The sequence below is a fragment of the Ascaphus truei genome, chromosome 2 (assembly GCF_040206685.1).
Source record: "Ascaphus truei isolate aAscTru1 chromosome 2, aAscTru1.hap1, whole genome shotgun sequence".
NCBI lineage: Eukaryota > Metazoa > Chordata > Amphibia > Anura > Ascaphidae > Ascaphus > Ascaphus truei.
Window position 1 is genome coordinate 369,618,877 of NC_134484.1, and position 19,378 is coordinate 369,638,254.

A 19,378-nucleotide genomic window follows, 5' to 3' on the forward strand; every position below is an offset into this window, starting at 1 on the left:
TCATTAGTAGCTGTTCCTTCCTCTGAGTCAGCTGGACAATCATCATGCACAATATTCGTGTCCATCAAGCTCCCTTCCATCTCGATGTCTATGAAAAGAAAGAATTGTCACATTTGTAAAGTATTAAAATAAGTATTTTTGTATTCCAAAGTAATTTTTATACACTACATAAATTTCAATTGTGTGTACTCCATTCTAATGCGCATCAACAATACTTAAATGTATGATTAAAAAAAAATTGTGATTAATTGCCGTGATTAAAAAAAGCTGTGTGTTCTGTGCACGCGCATAGTAAGTGAAACTTCTTTGACTTTTGTCGCAGAAATTGACTTATAACGCGCGTGCTCGGCACACATGTGTCAGTCAGTGTGTGTGCATGTCAGCGGGTGGGGGGAGCAGAGCTCGTTAGGAGCTGCGGCGGCGGTTACCCTCCATGATGTTTAATTTAATTTCAACATTACAATGTAGTACAATATTCACCTTCCACATTTGCATCAGATTGCTGTGTTACATTCAATTGTGTTTCCATACTGTCAGTAGCTTCTGTAGATTCCTCATCTGCATAATTTAACTCTGTAGACGGAGAAATATGAAAAATATATAATTACTGTACAATGTGTATACACATTACATGGATCATAGTCTGTGTGCATACGTGTGTCTGTGTGTCTGTGTGTATACGTGTGTCTGTGTGTATACGTGTATACGTGTGTCTGTATAGGTGTCTGTATCGGTGTGTGTGTGTCTACGTGTGTGTGTGTCTCTACGTGTGTGTGTGTGTGTGTGTGTGTGTGTGTGAGTGCGCGCGCGCTGAGGAGGGTGGAGGGTGGAGGGTGGAGAGTGTGTGTGTGTGTGTTTTTTTTTGTTTTGTTTTTGTGGACCTTTGGCCCGTCACTCCGCCTCAGGCCAATGCGAGGTGTGGGGGGCGGGCCAAGGGGGTGGTGTGAGTGTGTGAGGCCAATGAGAGGTGTGCGGGGGCGGGCGGCCCAAGGGACCAATGAGATTGCCGCTAGGGACACCGGACATCCAGGCAGGCAAACATACAGTGCTTTCACTAATCTTATACTATATTAGTGAAAGCACTGTATGTTTGCCTGCCTGCATGCATGCATGCCAGCCTGCCTGCCTGGATGTCCGGTGTCCCTAGGGGAAATCTCATTGGTCCCTTGGTCCGCCCCCGCACACCTCTCATTGGCCTGAGGCGGAGTGACGGGCCAAAGGACACACAGGGACACACACACACAGGGACACACACACACAGGGACACACACTCTCCCCCGTCAGTTGGACCGCAGCTCACCTTCCACACCCCCCCCCCTCCTCTCCCGGTGCCCCTCACTCTCCCGGTGCCCCTCACTCTCCCCCCTCCCCACCTCACCCAAATCCCCTCGCTCCGCAACATCCCCAGCCGCACCATCACCCTCACCGTGCGCCGCTACCGGAGAGGGGAAGCGCGGCGCGGGACTCCCCATCACGTGCGCCGCTACCGGAGAGGGGAAGCGCGGCGCGGGACTCCCCATCACGTGTGACGCTACCGGAGAGGGGAAGCGCGGCACGGGACTCCTGCCACTCTTGCCCCCCCCCAGCTTCCCGAACTCACCTCCTGCCCCAGCCAGATGCCACGGGGTCAAGGTAAGTCACACACCGTCTCCCACCCACGCACTGTCACCCAGTCACCCACACACCCACCCAGTCACCCACCCACTCACTCAGTCACTCACTCAGTCACCCACCCACTCAGTAACCCACCCACCCACTCACTTAGTCACCCAAAAACTCACTTAGTCACCCACCCACTCACTCAGTCACCCACCCACACACCCACCCAGTCACCCACTCAGTCACCCACCCAGTCACTTTCACCCAGTCACCCACTTTCACCCAGTCACCCACCCACCCAGTCAGTCACCCACCCACTCAGTCACCCACTCAGTTACCCACCCATTCAGTCACCCAGTCACCCATTCAGTCAGTCACCCATTCAGTCAGTCACCCACTCACCCACCCACCCACTCACTCAGTCACCCACCCACTCAGTCAGTCACCCACCCACTCAGTCACCCACCCACTCAGTCACCCAGTCACCCACCCATTCAGTCAGTCAGTCACCCACTCACCCACCCAGTCACCCACTCACCCACCCAGTCAGTCACCCACTCACCCACCCAGTCAGTCACCCACTCACCCACCCAGTCAGTCACCCACTCACCCACCCAGTCAGTCACCCACTCACCCACCCAGTCAGTCACCCACCCACCGACCCAACTCACCCACCCAACCACCGACCCAAAGTCACCCACCGACCCAAAGTCACACACCCACCGACCCAAAGTCACCCACCCACCGACCCAAAGTCACCCACCCACCGACCCAAAGTCACCCACCCACTCAGTCACCCACCCACCCACTCAGTCAAGTGTCACACACCCACCCAGTCACCCACACACTCAGTCAACTCAGTCACCCACCTAGCTGTCAAGGGGGGGGGGGGAAGCCTAACCCTGTCGTACGCCCCCCCAAAATTATATCCCGGGCAACGCCGGGTCTCTCAGCTAGTATAGTATAAGATTCACATTACGAACATTTAACACATACAATTTACCATGCTGAAAATCATCCTGATAAACTCCAATATCAAAATCTCCTTCAAATCCTTTTATTACTATGGAAGGCAACTTTGCGCTTAACTGCTCCTCCAAAGGTGTTAGGTTCAATGGTGTAGCAGGTGGGCCTCCACCTGTGCCTCTGGCATGCTTGGAGTATTGTTGTAATTTTATTTTGAGTTTTCTTTTGATGTCGTCAAACCGTTTCCGGCAATTATCGTGCGTGCGCACTTGAATTCCACAGCCAGACACAGCATCACGGATATTTCTCCACAATTGTCTCTTCACCATAGGGGAGGTTTTTACTGTTAAGAAACATAATGACAGTAGAGAGAAACAGATTTGTAATTTTAACATTGTTTTATAATATAACATGTGTGATTTTTATTTTCTACATGGACAATTGCAGTAAGTGCTATGTTACTTTATGACCAAATTAGAGAATGTGCAATTTAACTACAACGATGACTATTGACTGTGTGTATTGTAATGCATGACATAATTGCTGTTGTGAAACAACAGTAGCAAACACAGCATTGTAACTGTACTGTTATTGGCAACCAGTAACATGGTGTTACGTATGTGAGGTGAATATATTTACTGACATTATGATTCCAAGTGCAAATTTATAACATGTGTACAACGTACCAACCAGATGTCCAAACAGACGGTCATAGTGTTCCAAAATTGACGCAACTAGCACCTGATTCTCCTCGTCACTAAATTTAACGTTTCTTTTTTTAGCATGTTGTACCAGTGGACTGACAGCATCATATATGTTATTTTCGGGCATGTATTCCTCTTGAAAACCAATGTTGCCCATGTGTATGTCAGCCTCAACATTATCTGAGGTGACATCTGCACCTGCACACACTTGTTCATGAACCGCTGACATGGTCACTGTAGGCAATAGTGTGTGCACATTCATTGTTGCACTAATAGTTTCACTGCCTGACTCGGACACACTAGCATTAGTTTTGTCGTGAGGAAAATGCATTGTGCTCACACTACTACACTGTCTGCCACGTACACGGACACGTACACCGCGACGTTCTCCACCACGTACACCGCCACGTAACCCACGACGTAAACCGCCACGTTCTTCGGAACGCACACTAACACTGCCACGCACAATTCCACCAACCGTACCACGAGCTCTACCACGAACCCTACCACGCATAGCGCCACGCACACTAACACCCAAACAACCAACACCACGAACACTCACAGTGTCACAAACATTCTCGGTAAACACACCATCAGTCACACCTGCTGAGATACTCGCCACACCATTGACATCAGGCGCAGCCATACTAGGAACACATGTAACACCAGCAGACATTGTTGCACTCTGCGTAACAGTATCATTGTTCCGTACATTAAACATTGCACCACTAACTCCTGCACCTTCATTAACAGAAGTTGAAAATACATGCACATGTTTGTGTGAAGTAACACCACGAGCAACATTTGTGCCTGCATGTGCCCCCCTTATCCTATTACTTGGTAATTGACCAAAAGACATCCTGAAATGCAGCAGCAACTTCAGTAAAAACAAATGCTGTTTGTAATCGTCTAAAAAGGCAGAGTGAAGTGTAGATGTGCCTTCAGTGTAGTACTGTACAATGTACTTGTGAGGCGAGACGTTTATGTGCCACAGGAATCTCTGTATGCATTCACAGAGACGCTGTGACTGGAATTGATTCCTGCAACTTTAATTTCGGCGCCAAATGCTTTCAAAGTCGCGCGAGAGTTGCGTGAGGACAGTGGACCAAGTAGAAGAAAAAAAAAATCTAATGGTTTCAAAGTCGCGCGAGAGTTGCGTGAGGACATTACAATAAAAAAAAAAAAAAGGCTAATGGTTTCAAAGTCGCGCGAGAGTTGCGCGAGGACATTACAATAAAAAAAAAAAAGCTAATAGTTTCAAAGTCGCGCGAGAGTTGCGCGAGGACAGTACAATAAAAAAAAATAAAAAGCTAATGCACAGTCACTCCGCTGAACATGGCGACATTAAAACGGACAAATTTTCGCCACTTCTGCTCTAGCCTTCTTATTCCAGTTTCCCACCTCTCTGCATATGGTGTGTTAAATTCGCCAAAATTTGGAGATTTTGTGCACTTGGAGATTTACAACTTAAAAACGTCTCTGCATAGGCCCCTTAGTGTGTGTTTTGTCTGTTGTGTTTTCTCCTACATGCTCCCCCTGGGTTGAGAAAATATCGTTTGATCTTCTGGGACCAGCCAAGACAGTCCCTTCCAGAGGGTTTGAGCAGGGGGTTACAACGTTTATTATATTTTTCACTATTACACTATTTTGAGTGACAATTCTATTTATATCACTATGGGGCCTATGCAGAGTCGTCCGAATACATGCCATTCGGCATGTATTCGGCAGAATTTGCTTCCCGTATGCACAGAGGCTTCCTTGAGTGGCGAAATTTGAAATTTTCGCCAGGAGATTTGCTAGGCGGCAGCATCCCGCCAATGTGTTGGCGAGAAGCGTGTTTTTTTTACATTTCGCCATGTTTCTAGGTTCGGCATATGCAGGAAAGGGCAAAGTGTGGTATTCGGCATGTGTGCTTGAATTCTCAGCGCTGAAGTCGCCAATTGTGCGCGCCAGAAAAAAACGGCAGTAGCCGTCCAGTTCACTGGAAAGTGCTGTCAGTTAGTAAGGGGAAGCGGAGGAGCGGTCACGTGACCGCTCCCATCCAATGGGTATGCAGCCGGTTCCCTACAGAGCCGTCATTGCCAGACAGAAGGTGGGGTGTGTGTGTGTGTGTGATGCCCCGATCGCTGTCTCCCTTCTGCCCTGGTCCCTGCCCCCCTTCTGCTCCGGTCCCTGCCCCCCTTCTGCTCCGGTCCCTGTCTCGTGTGTGTGTGTGTGTGTGTGTGTGTGTGTTTGCATTGTGTATGTGTATGCATGCATGTGTGTGTGTGTATGCATGTGTGTGTATGTGTGCATGTGTGTGTATGCATGTATGCATGTGTGCATGTGTGTGTATGCATGTATGCATGTGTGTGTATGTGTACTGCTGCCGAGTGCGGGGCTTCAGATCGCGATCAGCTGCTGTGTTTGGGGGGAGGGAGGGTCAGTATTGCTGCCGAGTGCAGGGCTTCACATTGCGATCAGCTGCTGGGCTTGGGGGGTAGGGGGGTCAGTATTGCTGCCGAGTGCAGGGCTTCACATTGCGATCAGCTGCTGGGCTTGGGGGGGGGGGGGGGGGTCAGTAGTGCTGCCGAGTGCAGGGCTTCACATTGCGATCAGCTGCTGGGCTTGGGGGGGGGGGGGGAGGGTCAGTAGTGCTGCCGAGTGCAGGGCTTCACATTGCGATCAGCTGCTGGGCTTGGGGGGGGGGGGGGGTCAGTAGTGCTGCCGAGTGCAGGGCTTCACATTGCGATCAGCTGCTGGGCTTGGGGGGAGGGCATCACGCTGTCACAAACCTGTCCAGATCCATGCCAACTGCTGTCACTATATGTGGCTCCCAAATCTCTGATGCACACAGGGCATTGACAAAGCAATAGGGTGAATATGCCTCTATACACATAACATTGCCATGTCAGCAAAAACTCTGAGCATTACAGTATAAGCAGTATACAGTATATAACAATATATAAGCATGTGTGTGGCTATGTGTATCTGTGTGAGTATGCATGTACAGATCAGTATATATCAGTATGCCTATGTCTCAACTGTGCCTTTGTGTATCAGTGTCTGTAAATGTGTGTGTATACAGTATTGTGTGTCTGTCTGAGTATCAGTGTATATTCATGTGTGTCTGTCTATCAGTATGTACACTGTCTGTCACTGAATGTCTATGACTGTAGCTAATAAAAATTGTAAAAGTGTAAAGAGAAGGTTTTTTTTTCAGTATCTGCAGCTTCACAGTGCTTCTACCACTTTAACAGAGAGACGCGTGCTGTTTCTCTGGTATGTAACTATGCAGAAGCCGTCACTAAGACGCTGTGCCAGGAATGTGGTGTTTACTTTAGAAATTTCCCGCCCACTTGAATTGAAGTCTTGCGAGACTCACGAGCACGACTTTCACCCGCAGTGACTGAAAATATAGCCAGATGTAAGTAGCTCAGTCTGAAATGGCGCGATTAACACTCGCCAATCATACACTTTGAGACTTGATTGACGATTTGTCCTTTCTGAATCAGGCTCAATAAATACGCCACAATGTTGAACTTTTACAACAATGGCAATTTATTTTGCCGTTCCTCTCTGCATAGGCCCCTATATATGTGTTACATTTATTCACTGTATTTTAAGTGATCACTAGCACTTAATTAGCGCCAGTTTCTTCACCAATCACATTGCTACATGGTCTATTAGAGCCAATCAGAGTTGGGATAGACTTCCCACGCTCTGATTGACTACCGTACCATGTGAGGGCGGCCATGTTTCTTTTAATGACGTCATCTTAAAGGCAATTGAAGCAAAGCCATTCTGATTGGCTGTGCTTTCATTGCCTTTAAGTGATGTCATCATTTTTTTTTGCATCGGCCAAAACACATGGTTTTCACGGCGCAATCAGGGTCGTGGGAAAAATATGACGAAAATGTGACGTCATAGGCCTTTAAAAGCCTATGTCGTCTCATTTTGAAGCAAGACGCCGAGGAGGAAGGACCTCCGGAGAAGAAAGAAGACCAGGGCGTGGCAGCAGATGGGAAGAAGACCCCGGAAGAAGGTAGAAGAATACAGATGAAGATGGATTACAAGTAGAAGACCCCTGGATTGTCGTGTTTTATTATTTTAATGTTTATTATTTTCTGGTTTATTATTTTATGGGTTCCTGTTCGTGGATTAGTTCGTGAGTAAGCTGATCAACGGGAGTCGGTGAGTGGGTCAAGTAATGGTAAGTTAACTAAAGAAATGTATTTAATGTAACTGTGTTTTTTGTTGCTTTTTTCATGTGTATATTTTTTTTATTGCACATCATTTCTTGCCACTGTATGTATGTATGTATGTCTAGAGAGATATATACATACAGGGTAAGAAATGATAGTGTTCTAAAAGCTTTCTTTGTATTTTATAATTAGATAGATGACATTTTTGGGCTTCTATGCTGTACTTTAGGTCATGGTGAGGCTTGCTTTAGTATATTGTAATTGTTGGTGTCCTATTTTGTATGATGGTAAATTGTTCTCTGTAACGGTTGCTATAGTTAATTGTGTAATTGGTATGGATGCTATTTCAATTGTTTTGGGATGTAATTCATGTATGTTAATTGATTGATGGTGACTTTATTGGATTACAATGTATAGTTCTTTTGATGTAATGCTATTTTATTTGGAATATTGTGTTGTTAACATTGATTTGCAGCGTCTACATGTAGCTTACATTTTATGCAGCATGTATACAATGTAAATGCAATGTTTTAAGTGGCATTTGAGGCTTTGGATTGGCATTTGATGCTTTAGATTGGATGATTACATTAGATTTGTTTAGGAAATTGCATTTGTTTTCATTGAGGATGATATGGATAAGTGGTATTGGCATTGCCAGGATGGCTTAACCCCTTAATTACCTTTGCGGTTAGTACCCGATAAGGTGATTAAGGGGTTCATTGATATGTGAATGGCATTGCAATGTATTGGATATGTATTATTTTGGCAACGGACCACAAGGATGATGCTGGCGACGGGGCCTTCTTATTGAAGAGGTTAGTAGAATTTTCTTAATTTTACTATGCTAGTTAATGTGTTTAATAATGGCCAAATAATGTATTATCCCTATGTGGATAATAGTTATTTGGCACATTATTGTACTATATGTGGTGGGGTGGGGGGAGGGAGTATTGGCCCCAAGGGTATGTGGCAGGACTCCCTTGTGGGTAGTGGGTGAGGGTGGTTAGGCCTCAGGGGGTGGGGAGGTAGTGGGGGAGGGTATGTGGGTGATGGTGGGTTAACCCCTTAATGACTGTAGCGGTTGATAACTGCTATGGTGATTAAGGGGTTAGGGGACATTACCTTGGATGTTTTAATTCTTGTGTCTGTTTTGCAGAAGCGGATGGGGCATTAGCAGGATGAAGATGAGGATGGCCTTCATCGTGGCTGCCGGACATGGGTGAGTGCTATGTATTTATTGTTCTGTATATATTTTAAATGGACAATTGCCCATTACTGTATTGTATGTTGTGTATTGCAATGTATATTGGGGGCATTTGTCCCCAATAAACATACTATTATGCGTTAACCCCTTCATTGCCTTAGCGACTATCCGCTATGGTAATGAAGCAGCATTAATGTATTTTAATAATATTGTGCCCTGCTTCCCGAGTTATAGGCCCCAGTTTGGGGCATCGGTTACAGTGTCGACGCCATGTTTATTGTGGGCACGTAGCGTATGGGACGCTATAAACATGGCGGCGACACTGCCCACCCGATAACACATACCGGGGCCTGTAACTCGGGAAGCAGGGGGTCCCTGGTCCACAAAGCAACGCGGTTCAGCTCGGGGGACCCCCTTCTCACTGTACAGTATTATTAAAAAAATATTCATGATGCTTCGCTACCATAGCACATAGCCGCAAAGGTAAGAAACGAGTCTTTATTGATATGTGTGTTTTACTCATAGTGTAGATGTGCAGAGGGTCTCCGGAGCTGAACCGCTTTGGTTTTAGGTCCGGGGACCCCCTGCTTCCCGAGATACAGGCCCCTTTAGGGGGTGCCGGTATTCCTCTGCGTGATCGGGACCTTTAAATGCAGAGGGATACCGGCACCTCATAAAGTGGCTTGTATCTCAGGAAGCAGGGGGTCCCCGGACCTGAAAACAATGCGGTTCAGCTCCGGAGACCCTCTGCACATCTACACTATGAATAAAAATGGTTTTAACAATAATTTTTAATGTCCCGATGTTTGCACCGAGAGAGCGGCGGATCTCTCTCTGCTGCAAACACATCTCGGCAGGGGACGGCTTCTCGCAGCTTCTCGCCAGGCAGCCGTCTTGCCACCGGTTACTAGCCACTTTATCAAATGGTGGTGGCTAATTCATTCACCAGGGATTCGCCCCTTACAGCATACAGCCAGTTTAGCACGCCAAAAACATGGCTAATTGCTAAACTGGCTAATGCATTTTTTCGCTGCTTACTGCATGATGCTCTTAATCTGTATATTGGTACTATATGCTTATTAATTCCATTAAGACCCATATTTACTATGCAGTCTAATGCCATAAGACATTTTCTGGCACTACTTAATAAATAATATGGGCGCTCTTGAACTCTTACCTATCTATGCTACACTTATCTGAAGGAGCTGCACGTGTTTTGGCTTCAATTGGAGCTTCAATTTACATATATTCTCTCAAAAGGGAGGACCCATTTTTTAATTTTTATTTTTTTTATTTTTGGTGGTTGGACGCTTATATATATATATATATATATATATATATATATATATATATATATATATATATATATATATATATATATATATATATATATATATGTCTATATATATATATGAAGTGTCTTGCATCTTCACCTATGGAGGACAGTGGTGATATTTCAGATGCTACTGAGACTTTCAGCATACACCTTCAATTGCTGTGATGACACTCATAGAAAAAAACAAGCTTTACGTGTCTTGGACAATATTGTGGACTCAGATACTACTGACATCACTGATCTTAAAGTCCACTTTCAAAAATTGGAGAGATTGTTACTTCACAAAAATCGTCTTTGGTGGAACATTATTAGTCTTGAAAATTATTTAAAATGTACAGTAAAAGAATATCAAGGGGGCTACGTGTCAAAAAAGCCCCAACTTTTGGATTTCAGGATGTGGACTTTGAGGCTAAATGGGTGTCAGTCCTTAATGATTGTTCCTTTCGTTTGATGGAATTAATAGTGGCAAAGAAAATAAAGGAAAAAGAACAGCTGGATATACAAATTAAGGACTTACAAAAATTTTTGCATGGTTTTCGGGACTTAAGGGTTTTAGGGAATTTGATTGTATACTCTTAAATACAGTGCAGGAGATTGAATCTTACATTATGGCAAAAAAAAACAAAGCAAATATGACAGAGACAGAAATGATTATGAAAAAAAATCAAATTTATCATTGGCAGAGAATCAATCCGATTCAAGATGGATCCGTTAAGAAAAATACTCAAAGCACTCATTTTATATCTACTCTAAAAAAATCCATTTTGAAAACCAAGCACATAAAGTATCCAAGTGGTGACTCTGATATTTCAGATGTGGAAACTACCTCAACCTCTCACTCTGTGTCTTCTGTTAATACTCAAGATCAGGATAATTATTGCAGTTGTGGTTCTTCCTCTAGGGGAAGAGGGAGAGGAGGTCATACCTTTTGGGGACAACAGTCTTGATCGGGTTCCTCATCGGGATCCAACCACGTTACTGGATCTTATCAGCAACAAAATCAACAACAGAATATTCAACAAGAAAAACAGCATCAAAAATCTTTCCCTTTATTTCAAAAGGACACAAAAGAGTCAGAAGATGGAAAGGGGGGGGGGAGCTGTTACAGGTCTGCTCCCAAAAGGAAGAAGTTTTGAGGGATTTTCCTAATGTTATTAACATCTCTGGAACTGTCCTCACCCCCCATTGAATTGTCACTTTTGGACAAAGGCCTTAAGTTCTCTGCAACTATGAATTTTGATTTGTTTTGTGCTACAATTGATGTCTATAAAATTGTTTTCAAGTTATCTTTAAAAAAATTATTTGATAAAAATGATGATGTTGTGGACGTTGCAACCACAGTGGGTGGCTTGGGTGAGGGGGCACCACCTGTTACCGAGGGTGATGTCCCCCCACCTGATACCATACCGGCTGAGCGGATAGTCTTACATACTTTTGGAGATTTTTTTACCCTTCAGGACATGGAGGATCTTCTTTCTGAACAAATATCTAATGAACAGATCATTCCCAAGTTTTCAGAATGGAATTCTGGTCTTAAGAGAAGCTCTATTTTTTACCCCACCCACATCAAAGGTCAATTTTTAACTATGTTTGAAAATTTGGTCATAAGGAACCTTCGTCTCTTAGCTCAGGGGTTTTCTTTTTCACGTATCAATCAGGATAATTTGAATCAGGATGAACGTATTGCCTTAAAAGCTCTAAAACCAATTCTTCATTGGTTATAAAAAGTGCTGATAAGGGGGGTGCTGTGGTAGTGCAGAGTAGAGATTATTACGTCAGGGAAGCTTTATGCCAACTTGACAATATCTCGTCCTACTCTGTACTGCCCACGGACCCCAACTCATCTTTTTTGGAGGCCCTTGTTGAGCTTGTAGACTCAGGTGTTATGATGGAAGTTATTTCTAAGAATGAAGTTCAGTTTATTATTCAACCCCACCCTATCATTTCTATCTTTCATCATCTCCCAAAGATCCATAAGACATTGGTCGACCCTCCGGGCTGGCCAATTGTCTCTAGTATTGGATCTTTGGGAGATGGTCTCTCTAGATATGTAAATGAATTCCTTCAGCCCTTTGTCAAGAGATTACCCTAATTTATTTTGGATTCAGTGATCTCCTGAGTCAACTAAAATATGTTACTTGGGATGATCATTGTTTGTGGGTTACACTTGATGTTGTATCCCTCTACTCGGTCATACAGCATGATCAGGGTTTGGAAGCTGACCGCCATTTTATTTAGATACCAGAAATTTCAATTTTTCAATCTTCGTTTATTTTGGATGCTATTTTGTTTCTTCTTACACACAGCTTTTTCACTTTCAATCACAAATTTTATTTACAATTAATCGGCACTGCTATGGGCACGAGCTTTGCACCGTCGTATGCAAATCTCTTTATGGGGTGGTGGGAGTCACAGTTTGTTTTTTCTTGTATGAACACTTTTCGTAAAAATATCATTTTTTATAAAAGATTTGTGGATGATTTAATTATTATTTGGAAAGGGGATGTTATTTCACTACACTCTTTTGTTAATTATATAAATAATAATAATTATAATCTTAAATTCACTCTCAACTTTCACTCACACCATATTGAGTTTCTGGATCTTCAATTATTTGTAGATATGAATACAGTCATCCAAACAGACGTTTTCATGAAAAAGAATTCAAGGAATACGTTCCTGAGGGCGGACAGTTACCACCCACCACAGGTTATCTGGGCTATCCCTAATGGGCAGTTCCTCAGGTTGAGAAGGAATTGCTCAACGTTGGAGTGTTTTCTTTCTCAGTCTGAGGAATTGGCTCAGAGATTTTAAGATAGGGGATACCCTGTGGCAGGCATCACTGAGGCATTTGAAATTGCTTTAAATACAGAGAGAGCTTCTTTATTACCTACTCGAGATGACAGATGCTTGCTTCCTGACCCATGTATTGATGCTCATGGGAAGAGTGGTTTACACAGGACAAAACATAGTAGATTTGATGGCAATTGTCCACTTTTTATTTCACAATATAACAAACAAAGTGGGAATATTAGAGCCATCATTTCAAAACATTGGAATGTTTCATCTATGGACCCTGTCTTGAGCAGGTACATTGGGTCAGGTCCCAAATTCATATTTCGCAGGGCAAGAACTGTGGGTTCTTATATTTCCCCTAGCGATCTTAGGGCCACTCATATGGGTAAAAAATATGCTTGCACTAAAGGTTCCTTCCAATGTGGTTCATGTAGTGTATGTAGACACATGAAAAGTTCTACCTCTTTTCTTGATTGCTCCCCACATTTGGATGGTACTCCGACAGACAACCATGTAAAGAGATTTCATATTAATGGTTTCATAGATTGTAAAAGTCAACTTGTTGTGTACCTTATAACATGTGATTGTGGTAAAAGATATGTGGGGAGGACTATTAGAGCACTCAAAATTAGAATCCAAGAGCACTTAAGACTAATAAGATTAGGGGACCTCAAACACCCAGTGTCCAAGCACTTCTCAGAATGTCGACAGGGAGGTGTTAAGAATTTTTCATTTGTAGGTATTGAATTGGTTCTTAATAAATCTAGAGGTGGTGATCATGTCAATCTGTTAAACTAAAGGGAGGCATATTGCATTTTTATTCTTAGAACACGTCATCCTTTTGGTTTAAATATTGAATGGCATTTATGCCATTTTCTCTGAAATTGTCATATTTCTTTATCCCTAGTGCTTTTGTATATTTTAGTACTTTTCAGTATAATTATATAATATGTAGAATTATATTCTTTGAGTTCTTAAATATATTTATCATGACACAGTAATTTGTAACTACACAATTATTTATATTTATTAAGAATATTATATTATGTTACGTAGATTTATCACCACTTATCAAGGTATTAATACTTTGTTGGAATTATAGCATTATGGTTTATATCAGGGCTGCACAACATGCAGCCCGCCGGGGCACCCCATGCAGCCCACAACGGACCCCCTTCAACCCCCCCTTCTTCACCCCTTCCTCTCCACCCCCCCCTTCTTCACCCCCCTTCCCTGGTAGGGAAAGAAGGACGCGCTCCAGTAGGAGCTTGTTCCAGCAGTGTCTGTGTGCGCTCTCCACTATCCTCCCTCCTCCAGCACGGGGACGCGCTCTAGCAGTGTAGCGCGACCCGGAACTTCTGGGTCTGCTGCTAGAGCGCGCATCCCTCACGCTTCCCTGCCGCCACCACCACCACCACCACCACCATCACCATCACCAGGTAAGCATGGGGGGGGGGTGCTGCTGACATGGGTGTGGGGCTGCTGACATGGGAGGGGGGTGGAGGGGGTGGGGGGCTGCTGACATGGGAGGGGGGCTGCTGACATGGGTGGAGGGCTGTTGACATGGGAGGGGATGGGGGCTGCTGACATGGGTGGGGGCTGCTGACATGGGAGGGGGGTGGAGGGCTGCTGACATGGGAAGGGGATGGGGGGCTGCTGACATGGGAAGGGGTGGGAGGCTGCTGACATGGGTGGTGGGCTGCTGACATGGGAGGGGGGTGGGGGGCTGCTGACATGGGTGGTGGGCTGCTGACATGGGAGGGGGTGGGGGGCTTCTGACATGGGAGGGGGGTGGAGGGCTGCTGACATGGGAAGGGGATGGGGGCTGCTGACATGGGAAGGGGTGGTGGGCTGCTGACATGGAATGGGCTGGGGGCTGCTGGCATGGGGGTGGGGAGGCTGCTGAAATGGAATGGGCTGGGGGGCTGCTGAAATGGGCTGGGGGGGGGGCTACTGTGGGAGGCTGCTGAAATGAACCAGGGGGCTGCTGAAATGGGCTGTAGGGGGCTGCTAATATGGGCTGTGCGGTGCTGCTGAAATGGGCTGTGGGGCCCGACTCTGTTTTCCTTATGAGGGGGGAGAGTGGTGTGAGTTGCAGGGGGGGGAGATTGGTGTGAGTTGCTGGGGGGGAGAGTGATGTGAGTTGCAGGGGGGGAGAGTTATGTGAGTTGCACGGGGGGAGAGTGATGTGAGTTGCAGGGGGGAGAATGATGTGAGTTGCAGGGGGGGAGAGTGATGTGAGTTGCAGGGGGGAGTGATGTGAGTTGCAGGGGGGAGAGTGATGTGAGGTGCAGGGTGGGAGAGTGCTGTGAGGTGCAGGGGGGGTGGGATGTGTGTGGTGTGCAAGGGGTTATTGTGTGTTTGATGTGGAGTGGGAGTATTATGTGTGTGGGTGAGGGGTAGAGATGGGGGTATGAGAGATAGATGGGGAGTATCGCAAAGGTTGATAGTGAGGGGATCTGGAGGGGGTTATGAGGATGATGATGAGGGGTGCTGGGGGAGATATCTGAGGATGATGAGAGGTGCTGGAGGAGAGATGATGATGATGATGATGATGATGATGATGATGATGATGATGATGATGATGATGATGATGATGATGATGATGATGATGATGATGATGATGATGATGATGATGATGATGATGATGATGATGATTTTACCCATGCGGCTCAAATTTTTTTTCTTTGGAGCAATTCGGCCCTTCTCACTTTACGAGTTTATCAGGCCTGGTTTATATGTTTATGTTTTTTATGTACTTATTTAGGTATGTTGTTAGGACAATTGTTAGTTTTGTTTTTTTCACATTTTTTCACTCTTTTTGTTGGTGCTTCCTCTACAGTTCTTGTTATTGTTTTGCAATTGTTATTATTATTTTTTTCTCTTGATTGTCCCTTCCTTTTCTTTATTTTTCTTTGTTTTCTTTCCTATCTTCTTCTTTCCCTGCCATCCTTCTTTCCCCTTCCATCTTTCCCCCCCTCCTATCCCCTCCCTCCCCTTTTGGTGAGGACAATCATGGTTTTATTATTTTGTTATGTTTTTTGTTCCCTTATGCTTTCCGTTGGCTACTGCCTTCAGGCATTTTAGTTATTGCCCTCTATTGCCGCCACTTCCGCCCTCAGACTGCCTCTGACGTCCTGGGGGTTCGCGCTTGCGCTATTGCGCATGTGCAGACGTCATGACGTCATAGCGCATGTTCTTGTGGTTGCGAACGGGATACAGGTAAGGGGGTATTTATAAGAACAGATTTTCATTGTATGTTATCCTTGCTAAAGAATGCTAACACATTTGAAACGCATTGGCTTTTAATGTCTTGATGACTCAATAAATTTATACTTTTGTTACCTGGGTCCTCCCTTTGCTTTGCTTTGCTTTGCCGGATCGTGCGGTCCTTAAATCATCTGCATATTCAATACTTTGCCTTGGAAGCAGCATATCCATCCAGCCACACCAGCAATTGTGAGTAATTATCTTTTTGCTACAGGGTTAGCCCCCAATGAGATAGATGGTGGGGGCTTTCATTTGCTTCCCACTACCTGTCTTCAGGGGGTGTTTACCCATAATTGTTGGCTTTATTATTCACACATTTATTAATTTTATGTTATTTTCCTTGGTCTTACTGAACTTTACACATGGCATTTGAGCGCTCTTGAACTCTTACCTATCCTATTGCATGACCCAATTTCGGTCAAGCTTTAGCTGTCGGACAGATGGCCTCACATTTGACTCTAGTATACTTTGGTATACAGAGGAGTTCATGGTCGACACAATGACTCAAGCAAACACTTTTACAAGTGACCACCAGGGGTCACTAAAAGCCCTAATAATAGCACTCAAAGTCACCATACACAGGTAGGTATATGGTATAGACTGGATATAAGTATAATTACTAGGACCAAAAATAAGGGTATATAGACCCTAAACCAAGAGACTACACAGTAGTTAAAACCAAAAAATAATAAAATTTTATTAAATGGTATCTCTTTTCCTTGACTTGTCAGCTCCCAGGGAGTTGTTTGATACTTGTACTGCTTTCGATGTACAGGCTATTTGTCTACATCACCATTACATCTCAGGAGCTATCTGGGCTCATACTCCTTGTTCTTACTGTGTAGCTAACGTGTTGCAATATGTCTAGCTTCCTTATGCGTAAACCTGACTTTGAGATGTGGAAAGATGAAGCTGCACATCTCTTTTCCAACCTCACTCCTCCTGACCCCACGAATACTATCTGTCCCGATGATATTGGTAAATATTTTACGGATCTTGAAAGAACATATAGCTCAAGAATCAAAATGTGGTGGGAGGTGGCTAACCTGGATACCTATCTCAGGTCTGACCTTGTACCAAGAGGTCTGAGAGTATACATTCCACCCTCCCACCAAATTGAAGATAAAAACTTCATAGATAAGTGGGAAAGTATTCTACTAAACTGCTCTCGTGCACTTATGAAACATCTGATAGAATCTGAGAAAAAAAGGCTGGAAAAAGTCAATTTAGAAATTGATACACTGTTATCCACTATGGATACATGGAAATCTGACACGGAATTTGATAAATTGGAGAATAAACTCCAACTACACACGGAGAGACTCACTAAATAAATCAAAGATAGAAAACATCTTAAATATACTAGAGACTACTTTGATTTCAAAGAAAATAAGATATTCAGGTATAAAATCAAAAAAGAGAACAAATCCAAAACTGAGACAAGGGTTGCTGAGTCATCCACTGAATGGGAGGCATCAGCAAGTGATCTTGAGCCAGACACACAGACACATCCTTCTTTTAACCCTAACACCAGACATGATGGCAGATATCCAATCCCAACCACTACCAATGTTCCTTTTCTAGATCTCCCGGGCCCTCAATACATGGCCAGAGGATCAGAAAAACTAGGCGATGGGCGGGGGGATTATCTCAGAGACAGGGCAGTGTGGGCGTACAAAGATCAGGTCACCAAGAGACCTTACAGGAGGAACCACAGATCACGACGCAGGTGATCAATTTGTCTAAAAAAACTCTAGACAAGGACCACATGACCGTGTTATCAAAAGGCCTCACTTTCTGCCCCACGAACAAAATTAACATCTTTGAGTGCGTTAAAGACTTGAATCTTTTCTCACGCAAACTCTCCCTACACAAATTCTTTAGGAGACGACAAATTTCAGCTAGTAAGGACACTTCTTTTGAGAATTTTGATCACAGGGATCATGCCCTCCTAGCAACCATGAACAGTCTGTTGCAAGAAAATGTAAGACCCCCTGGTGAAGGTCCATTCACTGACCTACGTAGTAAATCTAGATTCACCCCACCCCCAGAAACATGCACTAATGTAGATGTGTTCAATAAACTTGTTACACAAGACATCATGAATATTTCTCCAAAACAGACAAAGTATAACCTTAAATATCATGAATACAAGGCGCTTTTGGACCTTGAAAAGGATGAATCCATTATCCTTAAACCATCAGACAAAGGTGGTAACATTGTGGTTTTGGATAAGGAGTCATAGGTCTCAGAGAGCATGCGACTATTGTCGGATAAAACTTGTTATAAAATCCTTCAATCTGATCCCACCAGTACGTTTCAGAATGAACTCCGCAACATTCTGCAATTTGGTATAGACATGAAGGTCATTTCACAAGATGAATATAATTTCATGTTGATAAAAAACCCTACACTAGCCACCTTTTATCATCTTCCAAAAATTCACAAGGAAAAGATCCCTCCGCCAGGTAGACCAATCGTATCTGGTATTAACAACATTATATCCAATGCGAGTGTCTACCTGGATCGGTTCCTTAGACCATTGGTAAGTACACTCCCTTCATATCTGAAAGATACAAAGGATGTACTCTTGAGAATCGAAGATGTCACTGTGGATATGGATACGTTACTAGTGGGAATTGACGTTGAAAGTCTATACACCAGCATACCACACAAAGCAGGAATTCAAACTGTGGAATTTTTCCTCAGGGCACGGGATGAGAATTGCCAAATACGTAATCAGTTTGTTCTTAAACTTCTCGAACTGGTTCTCACGAAAAATTATTTTCTTTTTGACCAGAAAATATATCATCAAGTACAGGTGACAGCCATGGGCACCACGTGCGCCCCCACCTATGCAAACCTTTATTTAGGATGGTGGGAGGAGGCCGTGGTGTTCATGGACAACCATGATATGTATACGGCCACATAGACATGTGGTCTAGATACATAGACGACATCTTACATTGTGGAGTGGAACCCCTGAGTTACTACAGGAGTTCATCAACAAATTGAATCAAAATAACCACAACCTTAAACTGACGAATGAGGCACACAAGGAAAGTATTAACTTTCTGGATCTGACAATTTCGAAGGGGGCTAATGGCAAGTTGGAATCCACCATATTCAGAAAAGCCACATCAACCAACAGCCTACTGAAAGCTGATAGCCATCATCCTCCGTATATGATTAAGAGTATTCCTACAGGACAATTCCTTTGATTAAGGAGGAACTGTACTAACATCCAGGAGTTTAAACAACAATCTGGCAATATGGGGGACAGATTTTATGACCGTGGCTACAATAAACCCACTATCAA

The 19,378-nt window shown here is 44.2% G+C and overlaps 1 protein-coding gene and 1 long non-coding RNA gene across 3 annotated transcripts in view; one reads left to right on the top strand and one right to left on the bottom strand.

Annotated features, from left to right (window-relative positions):
* LOC142487525 (uncharacterized) overlaps positions 1 to 143 on the top strand; it is a 3,870-nt gene extending 3,727 nt beyond the window's left edge. Inside the window, exon 2 of one of the 2 annotated variants that reach the window (XR_012799246.1) lies at positions 8 to 143. This is a non-coding gene — a long non-coding RNA (uncharacterized LOC142487525). The remainder of the gene's footprint in view (positions 1 to 7) is intronic. The other variant, XR_012799247.1, reaches the window with a different exon arrangement.
* The window catches only part of LOC142487524 (uncharacterized), a 5,207-nt gene extending 771 nt beyond the window's left edge, over positions 1 to 4,436 (bottom strand). Inside the window, exons 1-4 of the mRNA XM_075587019.1 lie at positions 3,252 to 4,436; positions 2,603 to 2,908; positions 481 to 573; positions 1 to 88 (exon numbers count right to left, since the gene is read on the bottom strand). The exon at positions 1 to 88 is cut by the window's left edge and continues 771 nt beyond it. Coding sequence (XP_075443134.1) covers positions 1 to 88; positions 481 to 573; positions 2,603 to 2,908; positions 3,252 to 4,128 — 1,364 coding nt within the window. The 5' untranslated portion in view covers positions 4,129 to 4,436. The remainder of the gene's footprint in view (positions 89 to 480; positions 574 to 2,602; positions 2,909 to 3,251) is intronic.
* Positions 4,437 to 19,378: the final 14,942 nt, after the last annotated feature.